The sequence below is a fragment of the Simochromis diagramma genome, unplaced genomic scaffold (assembly GCF_900408965.1).
Source record: "Simochromis diagramma unplaced genomic scaffold, fSimDia1.1 OVJJ01000753.1, whole genome shotgun sequence".
NCBI lineage: Eukaryota > Metazoa > Chordata > Actinopteri > Cichliformes > Cichlidae > Simochromis > Simochromis diagramma.
In genome coordinates, this window is record NW_024387523.1 from 6,761,633 (window position 1) to 6,774,806 (window position 13,174).

Below are 13,174 nucleotides of genomic sequence, written 5' to 3' on the forward strand. Positions count from 1 at the left end.
TATGCGTTTGCCTTAAAAAGTTAAAGAAAATTTATCTTAAATAAATAAAGGCCTGAAAAGACTAAACAAGGCGGGTTTTCGACCTCTCCAAAATGGCTGCCATATCCTGATAAATTCGTCACGTCCGGCTGATGCTCAAAGGAGCTACCAATATGAACCTCTTGCTTCCGGTAATGCCTCCTTTTCGGCAGCGGCTATTTCCTCGCCAACATGCCAGTGAGTATAGACAGGCAGTATCGAAATGACATTTTTATAAGTTAACGGGCCTTCAGGGAGTCACCGCACGGCTCAACGTGTAGACGAGAGACCAGCGATTCAATCGGTGCCGGTTTGAGACATATAGCCGGGTTTTGGACTGAGTTTGGCGGGACTAAATGCTCCCATTTGGGCGCATTTGCGAGCGCATTGTGATACAAGATGGCTGCGCACACACCGCAAACATGGAGCCAGTTCAACGACCGATGATACAGCCTCGAAAACCTAATATTCAGAGCTATATTTTCGCTTTGCTTGGTGTCTTTTAGAGTGGCCATCGACGTATTTTACCGGGGATGTTTGACTATTTGGGGAACAATTCGTGATCGATGTAAATGCGCACGTTGGGTTACCTAATCCAAGAAATGTAGGCCGATCGTGGAGCCTGAACGTGCACGTAGCACGAGCAAAACATGGCAACTGAAGCGTTTTTAAGCTAAATAATAAAGCTAAATGTCCTTGATAAAGCGCCCTTTCTTTTGAATTTGATAGCTTGGTATTATTATTTAATTTTCTCTAATTGCTCTCTATGAGTTGAATAACGCTTACCCTCTTTTATTTCCTCATTTTCTTAAATCTTGTAGCTCGCAAAAGACTTGTTGCACCCATCCCCTGAGGAGGAGAAGAGGAGGCACAAGAAGAAGCGTCTTGTTCAGAGTCCCAACTCTTACTTCATGGATGTAAAATGTCCAGGTACGCTTTCTGTACACACACACACACACACACAGGTCACCTGGGGTTTGAGTTTTACCTGTGAGCGTTTGCGGGGGTTTGAGTTTTGGATTATCAACCATTGTGATTGTTTTGCAGGATGCTACAAGATCACGACGGTGTTCAGCCATGCTCAGACAGTCGTGCTGTGTGTGGGCTGCTCTACAGTCCTGTGTCAGCCCACCGGAGGCAAAGCACGTCTCACAGAGGGTCAGTATTCATCTGTGTGCAGTGTTCATCTACAGCAGGGGTGTCCTCCGATGGCATTCAGTGGCCTGCTGATATGAACACAGACTGTATCATGCATTTTTTTAAAAATCTATTTTGGGGGTTTGTGGTAGAGGCAGAAATATCTAGAATGGGGGTGATTTTTGCACTTTTAATGGGCATGCCACTAGACGAATTACAGGAAACATGAGCCTCAGGGTGGGGTGTTTGTCCTGTCATCCATTTTTCCCCTGTGCCAGAACTTTAATACGCTTTTAGTGACTGAGGTTAGTCACACATCCAGACTCTGTTTTACTGGTAATACCAAATTCGTTGTCAAAGTGATGCTGCTATGTGTTATTCCAAACTGGAATATAGTTACGACTGGAATAATTTCAGACATTTAAAGCCTGGAATAGCAGATAGGCTACAGAACTATAGATGTCATCAAATAGCATTCAGAAAGTGCAGGACATCAACATCCAGGAGCTGATTTTGCTCTTTATGAAAAATAATGCTGTTGTCTTGTTTCTTACTGACAGAGGTGGGTGTCATTAATCTGGAAATGCCGATACAATTTTGTGTGTTGTTTCTAAATCATTATGACGTTTTGGCCGCACTGCTAAGTGACTGGACTTCCTCTGTCGTGGTCTTGCAGTCTCATTCCGGTGCCAGATCAACCTCAGTTTGCAGAAGGGTTGAGCTAGACTACTGGCTCCCCCCTTTCGAAGGCTGAGAACAGATTATTTACCGCCCTAAAGCTAGTGAGAGTGCAGATTTCAGGGTGGCTTGTTGAATTAGTGTACAGGGAATGGGGAAAATTAAAGCTGACCTAATCAGTCACATGACTGAAAGCAATGACTCTTGTATTGGTGCTGTGCAGCACAATGGCAGCATGCTATGCTCTGCATTAATCCTGTAGCCTGACTGTCATTGTCTCCGTTGGCAGGGTGCTCATTCAGGAGGAAGCAGCACTAGCTGTCCTCCCCGGAGCTGAAGGGGAGAGGAGGGGATGGACCGGTTGATATCAGCGCCTTCCGCCTTCGAGACGGCAGCGGCGGCGGACCCTGCGGCCCGATCGGAAACGAGATCTGGAGGCTTAACGGGACAGCAGATGGATTTCCTCTGTTAATGTTGACAGATGGTTTGTTGCTGTAACTCCACCCTCCAACCCTGTCTCTCTAAATAAAATGTTGTTTTGGCTAAAGGAATGGTTTGTGTGTCGTTGTTGTTGTTTTGTTATTTTAAGCTGGAAAATAAAGGTTGTGTTGTCACCTTTATGATAAAGTAGTTCAGGTTACGGTTGGATTTTTATTACAATAGCAAACTGCTGGACTTTATACACATTTTATTACACAATCAGAAAGATGCAGCATTTACAGAATAAAAGCTGGCTTAGTTTATGCATTTAGTGGAGCTAAAAGTATCTCCTGGTTATTTTGATCATGGGCAACCTAAGAAGGTGAAATATTTCAGAAGTCCACATCTGATAAGTAAAATCTTCCTGCAATAAATTCAAATTAAGCTTATTGGGCAAAGACGGTTTAATTTTCATTTTTTTTATTGCTGCCACAGTACTAACTTCTACATTTTAAAGTTATTTCTGCTACAGAAAATATATTTTAATACAATTATACATCTCTTTTCCCTTTCTCTTCAAGTCTGTTTAAGCTGCAGTAAAGGCAGATAACTTCTTCTCAAGCGTCCTTAGAAGCCTTCGTCTGCCATCCCTCTACCTGTCTTCTCTGCTCACGCTTGCAATCTCAGTCTTCCCCTCCCTCTCCCTGAGCAGGTGGCGGATGGAGGAATTCTGTGTGGACAGTGTGCTGGAGAGGAGCGGCATCAGGCTCCTGAAGCCCTCCCTCAGCTCCTCCACACTCTTCTCCAGAGTGTGGATGTGTGTGTCCAGATCCCCCCTGCAGCCCTGCACCTCCGACAGCACGTCATACATCAGGTTCTGCATCTTCGTATAAATCGGTGTGCAGTTAGGGGAAAGAAAAGAAAATTGCATCAGCAATTAGATTCTTTTATTTCTTTTTTGGGGTGTTAGCAGGACACATGTGTTGCCTGCACTTCCTCTCATACCTTGTTAAGGTCCACAAGTGTGTTCCCCTGGTCAGCAAGAATTCTCTTCTCCATCTTCACTTGCCGCAGCCTGGAGATAAAATTGCTTGGTTTTATGACATTGCTACTTTTTCATTTTAAGACGAGCAGTAATTTAAAGGGCCAGTCAGACACATGACCGGAGAAACAAGCCATAAACGCGACACGACGTCAACAGATTTTATGAGGACTTTGGTAGAGAGTAGCTCCCATAAAACAATTTAAAGGCATCTCTCTGGATTATGCAGCGGCACCAAATGAAAATCTTCCAAATTTAGCAAGGAATGGTTGATATAAAAGTCAGCATAACTTGTGGCTTGAAGGAACAATTGCAGGCTAAAATGTACTGTAATTGCAGCAGTAGACGAGTGATATAGTAGTAATCAAGTGGCTTTTATTTAGAAGAAATATCTTCTTATAAGGTGTGGCGGAAAATCCCCAAGTGACAAAGCTGAACTTTTGCCTTTCAGAGACAATGTATATGGACACAAATGGCACCACTCCTTGGTTTTCACTTCATTTTGGTTGTTTCCATTTTTTACACGGGCTGGGCATCTAATTTAAATGACCTTTCATTGAATTCATACCTTAAATTTGTCATTTGCTTCAGATGACTATGTAGGAGAAGACGTGACTTTAAAGGACTCGATTCAAACTGGGCGGTTCATTAGAAATCCTAAATCTGTTTTACAGTTAGGGCCGAGATTTTTTGATAATGACACAGTTTGTATAGTTTTGCCTCTGTACATCACCACAGTGGATTTAAAACCAAATAAAGTGTGACTGAAGTGCAGATTTTTAGCTTAAAATCAAACTATTTTGTACACAGTCGCCCGTTTTCAGTCCAAGAATTATTGGTCAACTATAAGTTTTAAATACCTTTTTTTAATACCTTTCATACTTATCAAACATTGTTGATTCTGTTCATCTGGACGTAGCGTTTTCAGTGGGAAAAACCTTTCGTCACTCATCCAAGTGACTTCTTCAGTCTCATCTTATAAACAGTACATTTGCACAATGACCAAACACAGCCCACTGAATGAAAAATGGGCTGTGAGGCCGGTTCCTTGATCATTAATATGCAAATTGTCATGACCATTGATCGACGCTACGTCCAGATGAACAGAATCAACCTTGTGGGATTTACTTACCTGGATGTTTGAGCATGCATCAAGACATTGTTTTTAATACTTGTGGAAGTCGCTTGTGAGTCTCTCTGCCTTCGACTTTGCGTGCAATAACTGAAAAGCATGCTCTGTTGGGTAGAGATCAGGTGACTGGCTTGGTCATTGAAGAATATCCCATTTCGTTGCTTTGAGAAACTGCAAAATTGCTTTTGGAGCTTCCTCTGGCTCATTATCGATTTGCACTGCAAGGCACTGTCTGATCAGCTTTGCAGCATTTAGCTGAGTCTGAGCAGAGAGTACATCTCTGCACACTTCATCTGTACATCATCAGTGTAACCAGTGACCCGGTTACACTGGCAGCCATACATGCCCTTGCTGTAACTCTTCCTCCAGCCTGTCAGACAGATCACGCTGTATGCTTCGGATTCATCTTGGCTTCATCTGTCCTAAGAATTGTTTCAGAGCTGTGCAGCTGCTTTTAGATGTTTTCTGAGTCTAATCTGGTTTTCCTATTGAAAACTGTGGTTTGCGCCTTGTTCTAAACCCTCTGTATTTACATTTGTAAAATAGTCTATTGATTGTAGACTTTGAGAGTGATGCAACTGCCTTCTCCAGAGTGTTCTTAACTCGGTTAGGTGTTGTGTTGGAGTTGTTTTTAACTAAGGAAATTAATTTGTGATCATGCACCCAAGTGCTGTGGTCTGTTAGGCCCTTTGGTGCTGCTGAGCTGACCAGCACTTTCCTTCTTTTTCACAATGCACCACGTTGTTGATTTGGCCACTCCTAAAGTCTTTGCAATCTCTTTGCTTACATTAATTTTTCTTTTGCCTAATAATGACCTCCCTCACTTGCACTGACATCTCTTTGGGCTTCATGTTTAAAATTACAAGTTCAGCACTTTGAATCAACTTCAGGTATTATGTTTGCTTTATTTTTCGCTGAATGACGAAGGAACAGGCTTCACCTGGCCATAAAGCTTCTTATCAGTCAACTGTCCAGTTACTTTTTGAGCCTCTGAAAATGGTGAACGGTGCATAAAAACAACTGTGATTCCTAAACAGATTTCAATACTTTTGTAAAACCTCTTGTATGAAAACTTAAAGTCTTCAATCACATCTATGATTTGAAACTGTGTCCAACCATTTATGGAATTATGGACCTAATACTATATTAGAGAGAATGAGAAAGGCTGGAGGAGGAAAGTAGATCTATTCATTTTTTAATGGCACATAATTTAAAATGAATTTAAAATGAGCGGCATTCAATCATTTCAGGCAGTGATTGATAAAGAGGTTATTATTATTATGTGTGGGTTAAGTGCCTTACTGGTGGATGGCCAGGAGCAGCTTCCGCTGGTGTATGCGGACTTTGCTGTGGTCTTTTAACAGCTTAGTGTGCTTGTAGATAAGCCAAGTCTCTCTCAGCACATTCGCTGCAGCAATTTTTATCTGGTGAAAAGAAGAAAAATCACAGGGAGAGTTACTGTATGTTTATGCACAAAATCTTAAGAGTGCTGTTATTTACGGCACATGCTGAAAAACACTGAAAAACGCTGACAAAAGCTGGAACAAATCCCAGTGCACCATGGGGAAATTTTTTTAAAATCGAAAATGAAGAAAAAATCGAGTGAGCCAATTCCTCCATTTTCCAAAATGCTTTTTGAAAAAAAAAACTTTATTCATTTAGTATCCATACAGAACAGGAAAAAAATAATGCCAATCATAGCAAACTGATTTTATTGGAAGATGATGCCACTCGTTTTGAAGATTTTAAGTCAGATTTGTTCTCTGGCATTCAAAAAGTCCTGGATTTTGAGTAAAATAAGTCAATATGAGGTATCTGATATCAAATCCTGCATGGTACGGTGTACAAACAGGAAAGAAGTGAAGCCTTTGAATAATATCTCTTACTTTTGGACATGTTTAATCATCAATAACAATTTTTAAAAAAGGAGATACTAGTATTCACCCTCTTGGAGATGTGTGAGTCCATCATGAAATTGTGAACATGTTTCTCTGCCCTGGTCAGCTCCAGCTTCCTGGCAACCACTGCCACCACCAACACTGTGCAGCCGGCTCCCTGCAGGGGTCACAAACGTTTAAACGTTCAGATTGAGATTTGCATTCAGAGTCAGCGCTCGCTCGTTACAGAGACAACTATCCACCCTCTGCCTCACCATTATCCCGGTGAGGAGGCAAATGCTGCGTCCACAGTAAGTGTGGGGGACCACATCTCCATACCCGATAGACAAGAAGGTGACAGAGACCATCCACAGGGCCTCCATGTAGTTGCTACTCAGGTCCCTGTAGTTGTGGTGTCTGCAGAAATAAAACAATCTACTCACACTGATATCTGTGCACAATCCCCTGTTTTTTATCCTAGATTTACATATAAATATATACTGGTATATATATTTTTTGAACCTCTGAATTTATGTTGCATTTTACAAAAAAATACTACTTTTCATAAGGCTTATGTCTGCGTGGGTTCACAATCCCGCATGTTATGGTATTCTTAAGTGCTTGAAAAGAAGGCAACTGGACTTCTTGGTTCATGAAGACATTTAGACTCTCATGTTGGAGGGTATTTCACCAGCTAAATAACTGATAGAGAGTCACAGATATTTAAATCCTACTAGGAGGTGTCCTGTTGGTGGTTGTCCTGATGGTGGTTGAGCCAATCATGGGTGTTGTCACATGAGCTAAGGTGTGAAAAAAGGCCAGGGTTAAGGTGTAAAACGTCGCATTATCAGGTTAACGGTCACATGTGGGAAGGTGTGAGTAGTGCTTGAACTGCCCAAGAAGGGATGTCAAGACTGTATTTTAGGTGGCTGATACCTGGTGTCAGCCACCACCTTTGATCAGCGATAGTTATTCACAGTAGACGGAGATGGCCTCCTTTAGAGGTAGAGGTCCCAGGAATCGTCAGTGCACTGTATAGCAAACACTGCGCTGTTCAGTTTGTGTTTGAGTGCTGAGATGCACACCGGCGTATTACCTGGTCTGAAGTACACTGGGGCAGTGATGTTGTTCCATCTGTCATCCTGTTTCTCCTGCGTTGGTTTCTGCGGTTTTTTTCCTTGCCATCTTCATCAATTTAACGAAGGCCTGGTTAGGATAACCACATGTTTAAGAGCTTTCATTATGTGTGTACATCCCCTTTTTGTCCACGCTGCCTCGGAGGGGTTGCAGGCTCACCCCATGTAGGTGGTTGCAGTCAAAGAGCAGGTCATGGTCTGTGTTGAGGTTTCCATCCACCTTCATGAGCACAGCAGATTCCAGGAATGGTAACTTATCATCCTTGGTACCTTCCCAGGTGAAGTTAATGTTTCTGTTCACTCTTCTTCTTAAGTTTCAATTTTGATCCAGCTGCCAACCACATATCGGAACCAGTGAGTAGCTTGTGGTTGTCCCTCTGAAAGAGCCCGGATCTTCCTCCATGTAAAGGTACTGGTGACACTGGGAATAGCACTTTCATGTTTTTGTCTGTAGAAAGAGGCAGAGGTCTAATGGGGTGCAGATCTGATCGCTTTGGACAGATGGTTTGAGGGAAGAGTAAAGGAGGCCCACTGTGAACGACACCAGCTATCAGCCACCTACAATGCAGTCTTGAGACCCCTCCCCCAGGCTTTTCTGCCTCCGCACTCACATCTTGCCTCAGTTGAACCTCAATAGCTCACATGATGGTGACGTGTCTTACAGAGGTTTGCACCTCAGAACTGCAGACACCTCTTGTACGAGAGGCGAAATGTCCTCACGTCTTCAAGATCACTATCATATTCAAAATCACATTAGCAGCATCATAGATTAGCTGATATTTAATCTTGTCAATATCATGCATCCTGCGCAGATAAGGAACAGCGGAAGAAAATTGGATTTGCTGCTGCCAGTGGGAAGATTTTACTACTACTCTTTATCTGCCAGAAGTTGGGCGAAAATGAAACATTAGAGAGAGCCAGAGCCAGTCTACAAATATCCTGACATACCTCTCGCAGACATGTAAGCCCCATGCCGCCACAATCCACAGAGAAACACTGAAAATCATCAGCACGGTCCCGGGGTAGGTGGTCATCAGTGTTTTCCCCACAAACCGGGTGTTGAAGTGTATCTGAAGATCACAAACGGGATACGTTACATCATAATTTGACATTAGGGGCCTACTTAACCAAACTATTTAGGATAGCACCTTTCAGATTATGATTATATAATACAGAGGACATGAGGGATAAGAAAACTTGTTCTCAATCTGGCTTGACACATGGATAGTAGGTTTGGTATTGCAGAAGCAGGGGACAGAGGTTGTTTTCATCACTCTTAAATAGCATTAGTAAGGGAAGGGATTAGGCAGGTGGGTATTATCAACTGTGGAAAAGAAAAGCAGACAAGGAGAGCTAGAGAGGGACATAGCCAACATGTGGAACCACAGGGGTTCATTGGGGCGAAACTGTGATAATCACACCTCAAGTGTCACACCTCTACAGACCTCTCGGCCCACCTAGACATAAGACATAAAGAGATGTGCATGAAATGTTTATAAAAGGAAGCCCAGACCCAAATCATTATCCAAAATATAGACTTAAAATTCCACGAATCCTGCTCCAAAGCCTAGAATTTCTCTCCTTTCTTCGATTTATATGTGTTATGATCTCATCACAGTACTATCCAAGCCAGATAAGCCCAAAGCCAGATTCTGCAGGGGGAAGCCCAAAGGTGACTTCCCACCTTGTTCAGCGCCCCGATACTGCGTGAGGCTGTGTCTGTGAAGAGGCGGCTGTGCAGCATCATTGCCCGACCGAGCAGGTAGAGCCTCAGGAACATGGGCAGAGCCAGGACGATCTCCAGCTCTGTCTCTGACAGTGTCATGCGGGTCTTGACCTGCAGGAAGTAGGCCTGCAGACCCACTGGATAAGGATGAATGGCCACCACTGCCAGCTCCAGGACTATCAGAGCCAAACGGTCCGTTGTCATGGCAATCCGCCAATCCTCTGCACCAATATCATGAACGTAGAGCTGCCAGGGGGATCAGAAGAGTGCATTAGTGTGCAAGCGATTTCTGTGAAGAACTGTGCACAGTTTGTGGATCACAGCACAGAACGAACTATAAAATTATATTTACTGTCTTTTCTTTGAGTCGGACTTCTAAAAATACTTAAGATGAATAATCTGAGACTCAAAATCACCATTTGGTTTTATTATTTTAGGCATCACAAACTATAAAGGCTGCTGATTGGTTGCAAAGGCAAATTTCCAAATGTAAAGAACAAGTTACCTGCACCTCACACCAGTGATATGCTATGATGAGGCCAATCAGGATGAGTGTAGAAAAACTGATGACTGACTTGAGTGCCAGGGAGTAGATGGAGCTCTGTGGGTGACACACACAAATATGACATCTCTGTCAGCTGATGACCTTCATTATGAAGTTCAGGCTATGAAAAGATATCAACAATCATAATCTTATGTCCATGTATGTGCATAACCACACGCTTGATCTTCCTGTGCATGTTTTCTATAACACTTTTACAAATCTTTTACAGGCTAGAGTTCCCGCCCACCCCCACACTCCCTTCCTCTCTGACCTTGCTGTAGATGCTCCAGGAGAGCTCCGTCTCCATCACCATCACCACAACACCGAATATCCCCACCGCCAGGGCGCAGTCGTTCAGGCGTTGCCTCCTCAGAAACAGTGCCCTCCTGCGAACCAGCCGCCAGCCGATGTTGTGGGACCTCCGGTACCGGTCGTCGTCATCATCGGTTTTGTGCTTTGGGCTGGTCTTAGGGCTGCAAGTGGGGCTCGTGCTGGGGCACTCAGCTCCTGGCAGCAGGCCTTTTGCCTCACACGGATCCTGACGATGTTCGGTCTCCTTGTTGTGTTGCTGGGGGTTGTCGTCCTTGCTGGTTATTATTATCTCTGGAAGACTCTGGCGGTCTTGCATCTCCACAGAAACGTTACCAGACTTGCGTTGACCTTGACCGTCGACATCCCTGATTTCTCGGGGTGACCTGCAGGGGCCCTCAAAGGGTGACCCACAGCGAGCAATCGGCACATCAGTGAAAGATGTGACTTTTTCCTGCAGTCTGTGGCATCCTGAGAGTTTGCCTTTGCACTGGTGGTTTCGGTCTTTTTGACCTGGCCTACTCCCCCCTGACCTTTTCTCACCCTTCTTGTCTTTCCCTTTGGATTTGTCTCCCCTTTTGTTGCAGCGAGGAGATGGCGTGACATAAAGGTGGCCGTTGTATAAAGGTGTGGTGGCCATGGCCTGGGTTCTGTCCAGCCACACGGGGTGCTCGGCTGCTGTTTGGACCGTGTGGTGAATCCCACATAGCGGGGCACACGCCTGGGGCTGAGGAACCATCCTCGGTGGCAGGATGGGGCGCTGGACATCCACCTCATCTCCATCTACCATTGAGGAGGTCATGGAAGGGGGATGCTCCATGATGAGAAGGGTAAACAGTCTTTGAAAGAGGGTTAGAGAGACAGATGACGATGTTAGACAACATGGGAAACCACTGAATGCGGTTTGAAAAGAAGCTTCAGTCACGGGAAGCTTAGTGAAGAGATTTTATTATGGTTTTTACATTTGTTGTATTCACATTATCATCATAGAGAATAACTAAAAAAGCAACAAAACTATAATTTTTTTAAAACATAAAGTAATCAAAATGCACTAGTTGTGTAAGCTCCAAATGTTTTCCTTTCACATATTTTGTTCTTACCTTTCGGGTCAGTGTTCCCAGTCTGTAGCCAATCCACTGCAAGGATGGAAAAAAAGGCCTTAAGTCTGAGTTTAATCTGTTTATTTCCCTCCTGGTATTTCAGAGTTGCATCTCAAGGTCCTGAAGGTCACATGTGTTTAAATCACAGAGATCCTAAAGTAAATATCCAATATTCAGATCATTAAAAATTTCAGGCTGGAACACCAGTGAGCCGTGGTTTGTTCGGATCAGAATATTCCAAACGTCCGCACTCTTCACGCAGTCTACGAACTTCCCAGAAATCCATCAGCAGCCTCAGCATCACGGAGCTCCTCCCATAAATTTAAGTGAAGTTTATGAACTCCTGCATATGACGACATATACCCACGGATATCCATTACATTTTCAGGCTTTTATTCCCGTGTTCGTCCGCATTTCCCACTGCGTTAATGTCCGCTGTCAGGGCACCTTCCTCAAAGCTGGAGGGGCTTAATGACCGCAAAGTCTCTAAGTTGCAGATGTTGTGTGGAGCGAAGGCAAAGAGAGAGTCATCTGTCATCAGAGCTTTTTTTTTTTTAGCTGGGATTGGCAGACTTCATCCTCCCTATATTTGTGTGTGTGTCTGTGTGTGTGTGTGTAAGAGGGAGCGAGAAAGGCTGCTTAAATATAGGTGGCCTGGTGTCAGAAATAAGCCTGAAATTATTTAAAAGTCTGATAAGAAATGAGACTTCATTAATTGGTATCATTATAGTGAAGGGAGGAGTGTGTTATGCAATCTTTTTTTTCAGAATAAATCTAATCTTCAAAATGGAATAACAGTCAATTTGAAATCAGACAGAAGATCAGATTTGAAGATTAATCAAGCGAGACACAGATCTGCTGCTTATGAGCTTATGAAATATCAAATATGTCACTTCTGTATCGAACAATATGCACAGAGCACAGTGAAGTATTAAGTATTAAAGTCATAACAATGACATTCGGCGTCATCTAAATCCTTGTGACAGATGGGTCTGCAGATAATAGACCTCCCTCCAAATGGAAAGACCCAAGGAGCAAAGTGTGGGCGGAGCGCATCCGGATAGTGGCAGGATAAAGAACGGCATTATCTAATCTGAAGACAACATGTATTTGAAGACGGCCTGAAACACAAGAACGGTGTTGCTCTTGGTGCGGAGGGGGAGTGACAATATAGCCCTGGTCTGATCATCCATTCTGAAAATGTACTTCTTTATTATACATCCGCCCAGATGTAAAATAGATTAATGCTGCTAAAACTACTCTGCTTAACTCTTAGCCAGAGACTTAGACAGATGCTGCTGTCTGGATTTCTTTGTTTTGATTTTCTGCAGGCAGTGAGTTCCCGGTTGCCTGAGCCCCGGTGCATGACTGTCAGCACTAAACTGCCTTTGCAGATGGTTTGTGGTGAATACATCCTGCACCTGACGCACTCGGAGGGGAAACGACTCCAAAACATCCTAAATATGACTGTTTGGTTGGATTAAACAGAGCAAAACTGGTTCGGGAGACAATACAAAAGTTCTCAAATTATGTTGTCGTTTTAATAACAGGCTGCTGAAAGGATATATGCACATCTGCAAGGCTTCAAATTAATTCAAGCTTGCTGCCAAGTGCTTATAAATCCTGTCCGCTCTAGCTGGTAGCTAAGTATGTCAATTCTTCTTGCCTGTGTGGCCAGTAGCCAGCACATCTTCAATTAGTCGCTTCTCCTGCAAATCATCCTTTGGTTGTTAAGAAAGTGAAACCAAGCTGGGGAATTTGGAGTGCATTAATTGCTCTGGATGGTAAATGGCAAATCTGCATCGTGGCCTGAATCTTTTAGTGAGTGGGAGTTCATCCTCTGGACAGGATATTAATTACTTAAGTCTCATCTATTGGGAAACATTAGTTAACCTAAGATGCACACATCAGGCATACAGTTTTATTCTCAAGGTTAAACATCTTGTTTATGGTTATAGAGTCTGACATTTACTTTAATACTAGCCACTTTATTAGGTTCACTTGTTAAACTGCTGCTTAAAATAAATATCAGCTAATCAAATGGCAGCAAGTCAA

At 43.3% G+C, this 13,174-nt stretch overlaps 2 protein-coding genes and 1 non-coding gene across 3 annotated transcripts; 2 read left to right on the forward strand and 1 right to left on the reverse strand.

Annotated features, from left to right (window-relative positions):
• The first annotated feature begins 88 nt into the window (after positions 1–88).
• rps27.1 (ribosomal protein S27) lies at positions 89–2,384 on the forward strand. The gene is made up of 4 exons (XM_040021409.1): positions 89–216; positions 840–948; positions 1,066–1,176; positions 2,123–2,384. Exons 1-4 carry the CDS (start codon positions 211–213, stop codon positions 2,149–2,151), a joined length of 255 nt encoding a protein of 84 aa, XP_039877343.1. The 5' UTR covers positions 89–210; the 3' UTR covers positions 2,152–2,384.
• LOC120727307 lies at positions 1,788–1,917 on the forward strand. Its single transcript, XR_005694491.1, has one exon. It is a non-coding gene; the product is annotated as a small nucleolar RNA SNORA35 (small nucleolar RNA).
• LOC120727207 (small conductance calcium-activated potassium channel protein 1-like) lies at positions 2,173–12,088 on the reverse strand. Its single transcript, XM_040021410.1, has 10 exons — positions 11,120–12,088; positions 9,982–10,858; positions 9,672–9,767; positions 9,125–9,412; positions 8,389–8,510; positions 6,580–6,721; positions 6,372–6,482; positions 5,730–5,851; positions 3,259–3,328; positions 2,173–3,136 (listed from the first exon to the last, which is right to left on the reverse strand). The coding sequence occupies exons 2-10, from the start codon at positions 10,837–10,839 to the stop codon at positions 2,906–2,908; spliced, it is 2,040 nt and encodes a 679-aa protein (XP_039877344.1). The 5' UTR covers positions 10,840–10,858; positions 11,120–12,088; the 3' UTR covers positions 2,173–2,905.
• Between the last annotated feature and the right edge of the window lie 1,086 nt (positions 12,089–13,174).

Excerpts from the sequence above, each read along its gene's own strand:
- LOC120727207 (XM_040021410.1), bottom strand. The coding sequence starts at position 10,839 with ATGGAGCATCCCCCTTCCATGACCTCCTCAATGGTAGATGGAGATGAG. Across the intron at positions 6,483-6,579 it reads GCCTCCTCACCGGGATAATG|GGAGCCGGCTGCACAGTGTT; the intron begins GTGAGGCAGAGG and ends TGACCCCTGCAG. Across the intron at positions 3,329-5,729 it reads CTGCTCCTGGCCATCCACCA|GCTGCGGCAAGTGAAGATGG; the intron begins GTAAGGCACTTA and ends TTTTATCTCCAG.
- rps27.1 (XM_040021409.1), top strand. Across the intron at positions 949-1,065 it reads CATGGATGTAAAATGTCCAG|GATGCTACAAGATCACGACG; the intron begins GTACGCTTTCTG and ends ATTGTTTTGCAG. Across the intron at positions 1,177-2,122 it reads CAAAGCACGTCTCACAGAGG|GGTGCTCATTCAGGAGGAAG; the intron begins GTCAGTATTCAT and ends CTCCGTTGGCAG.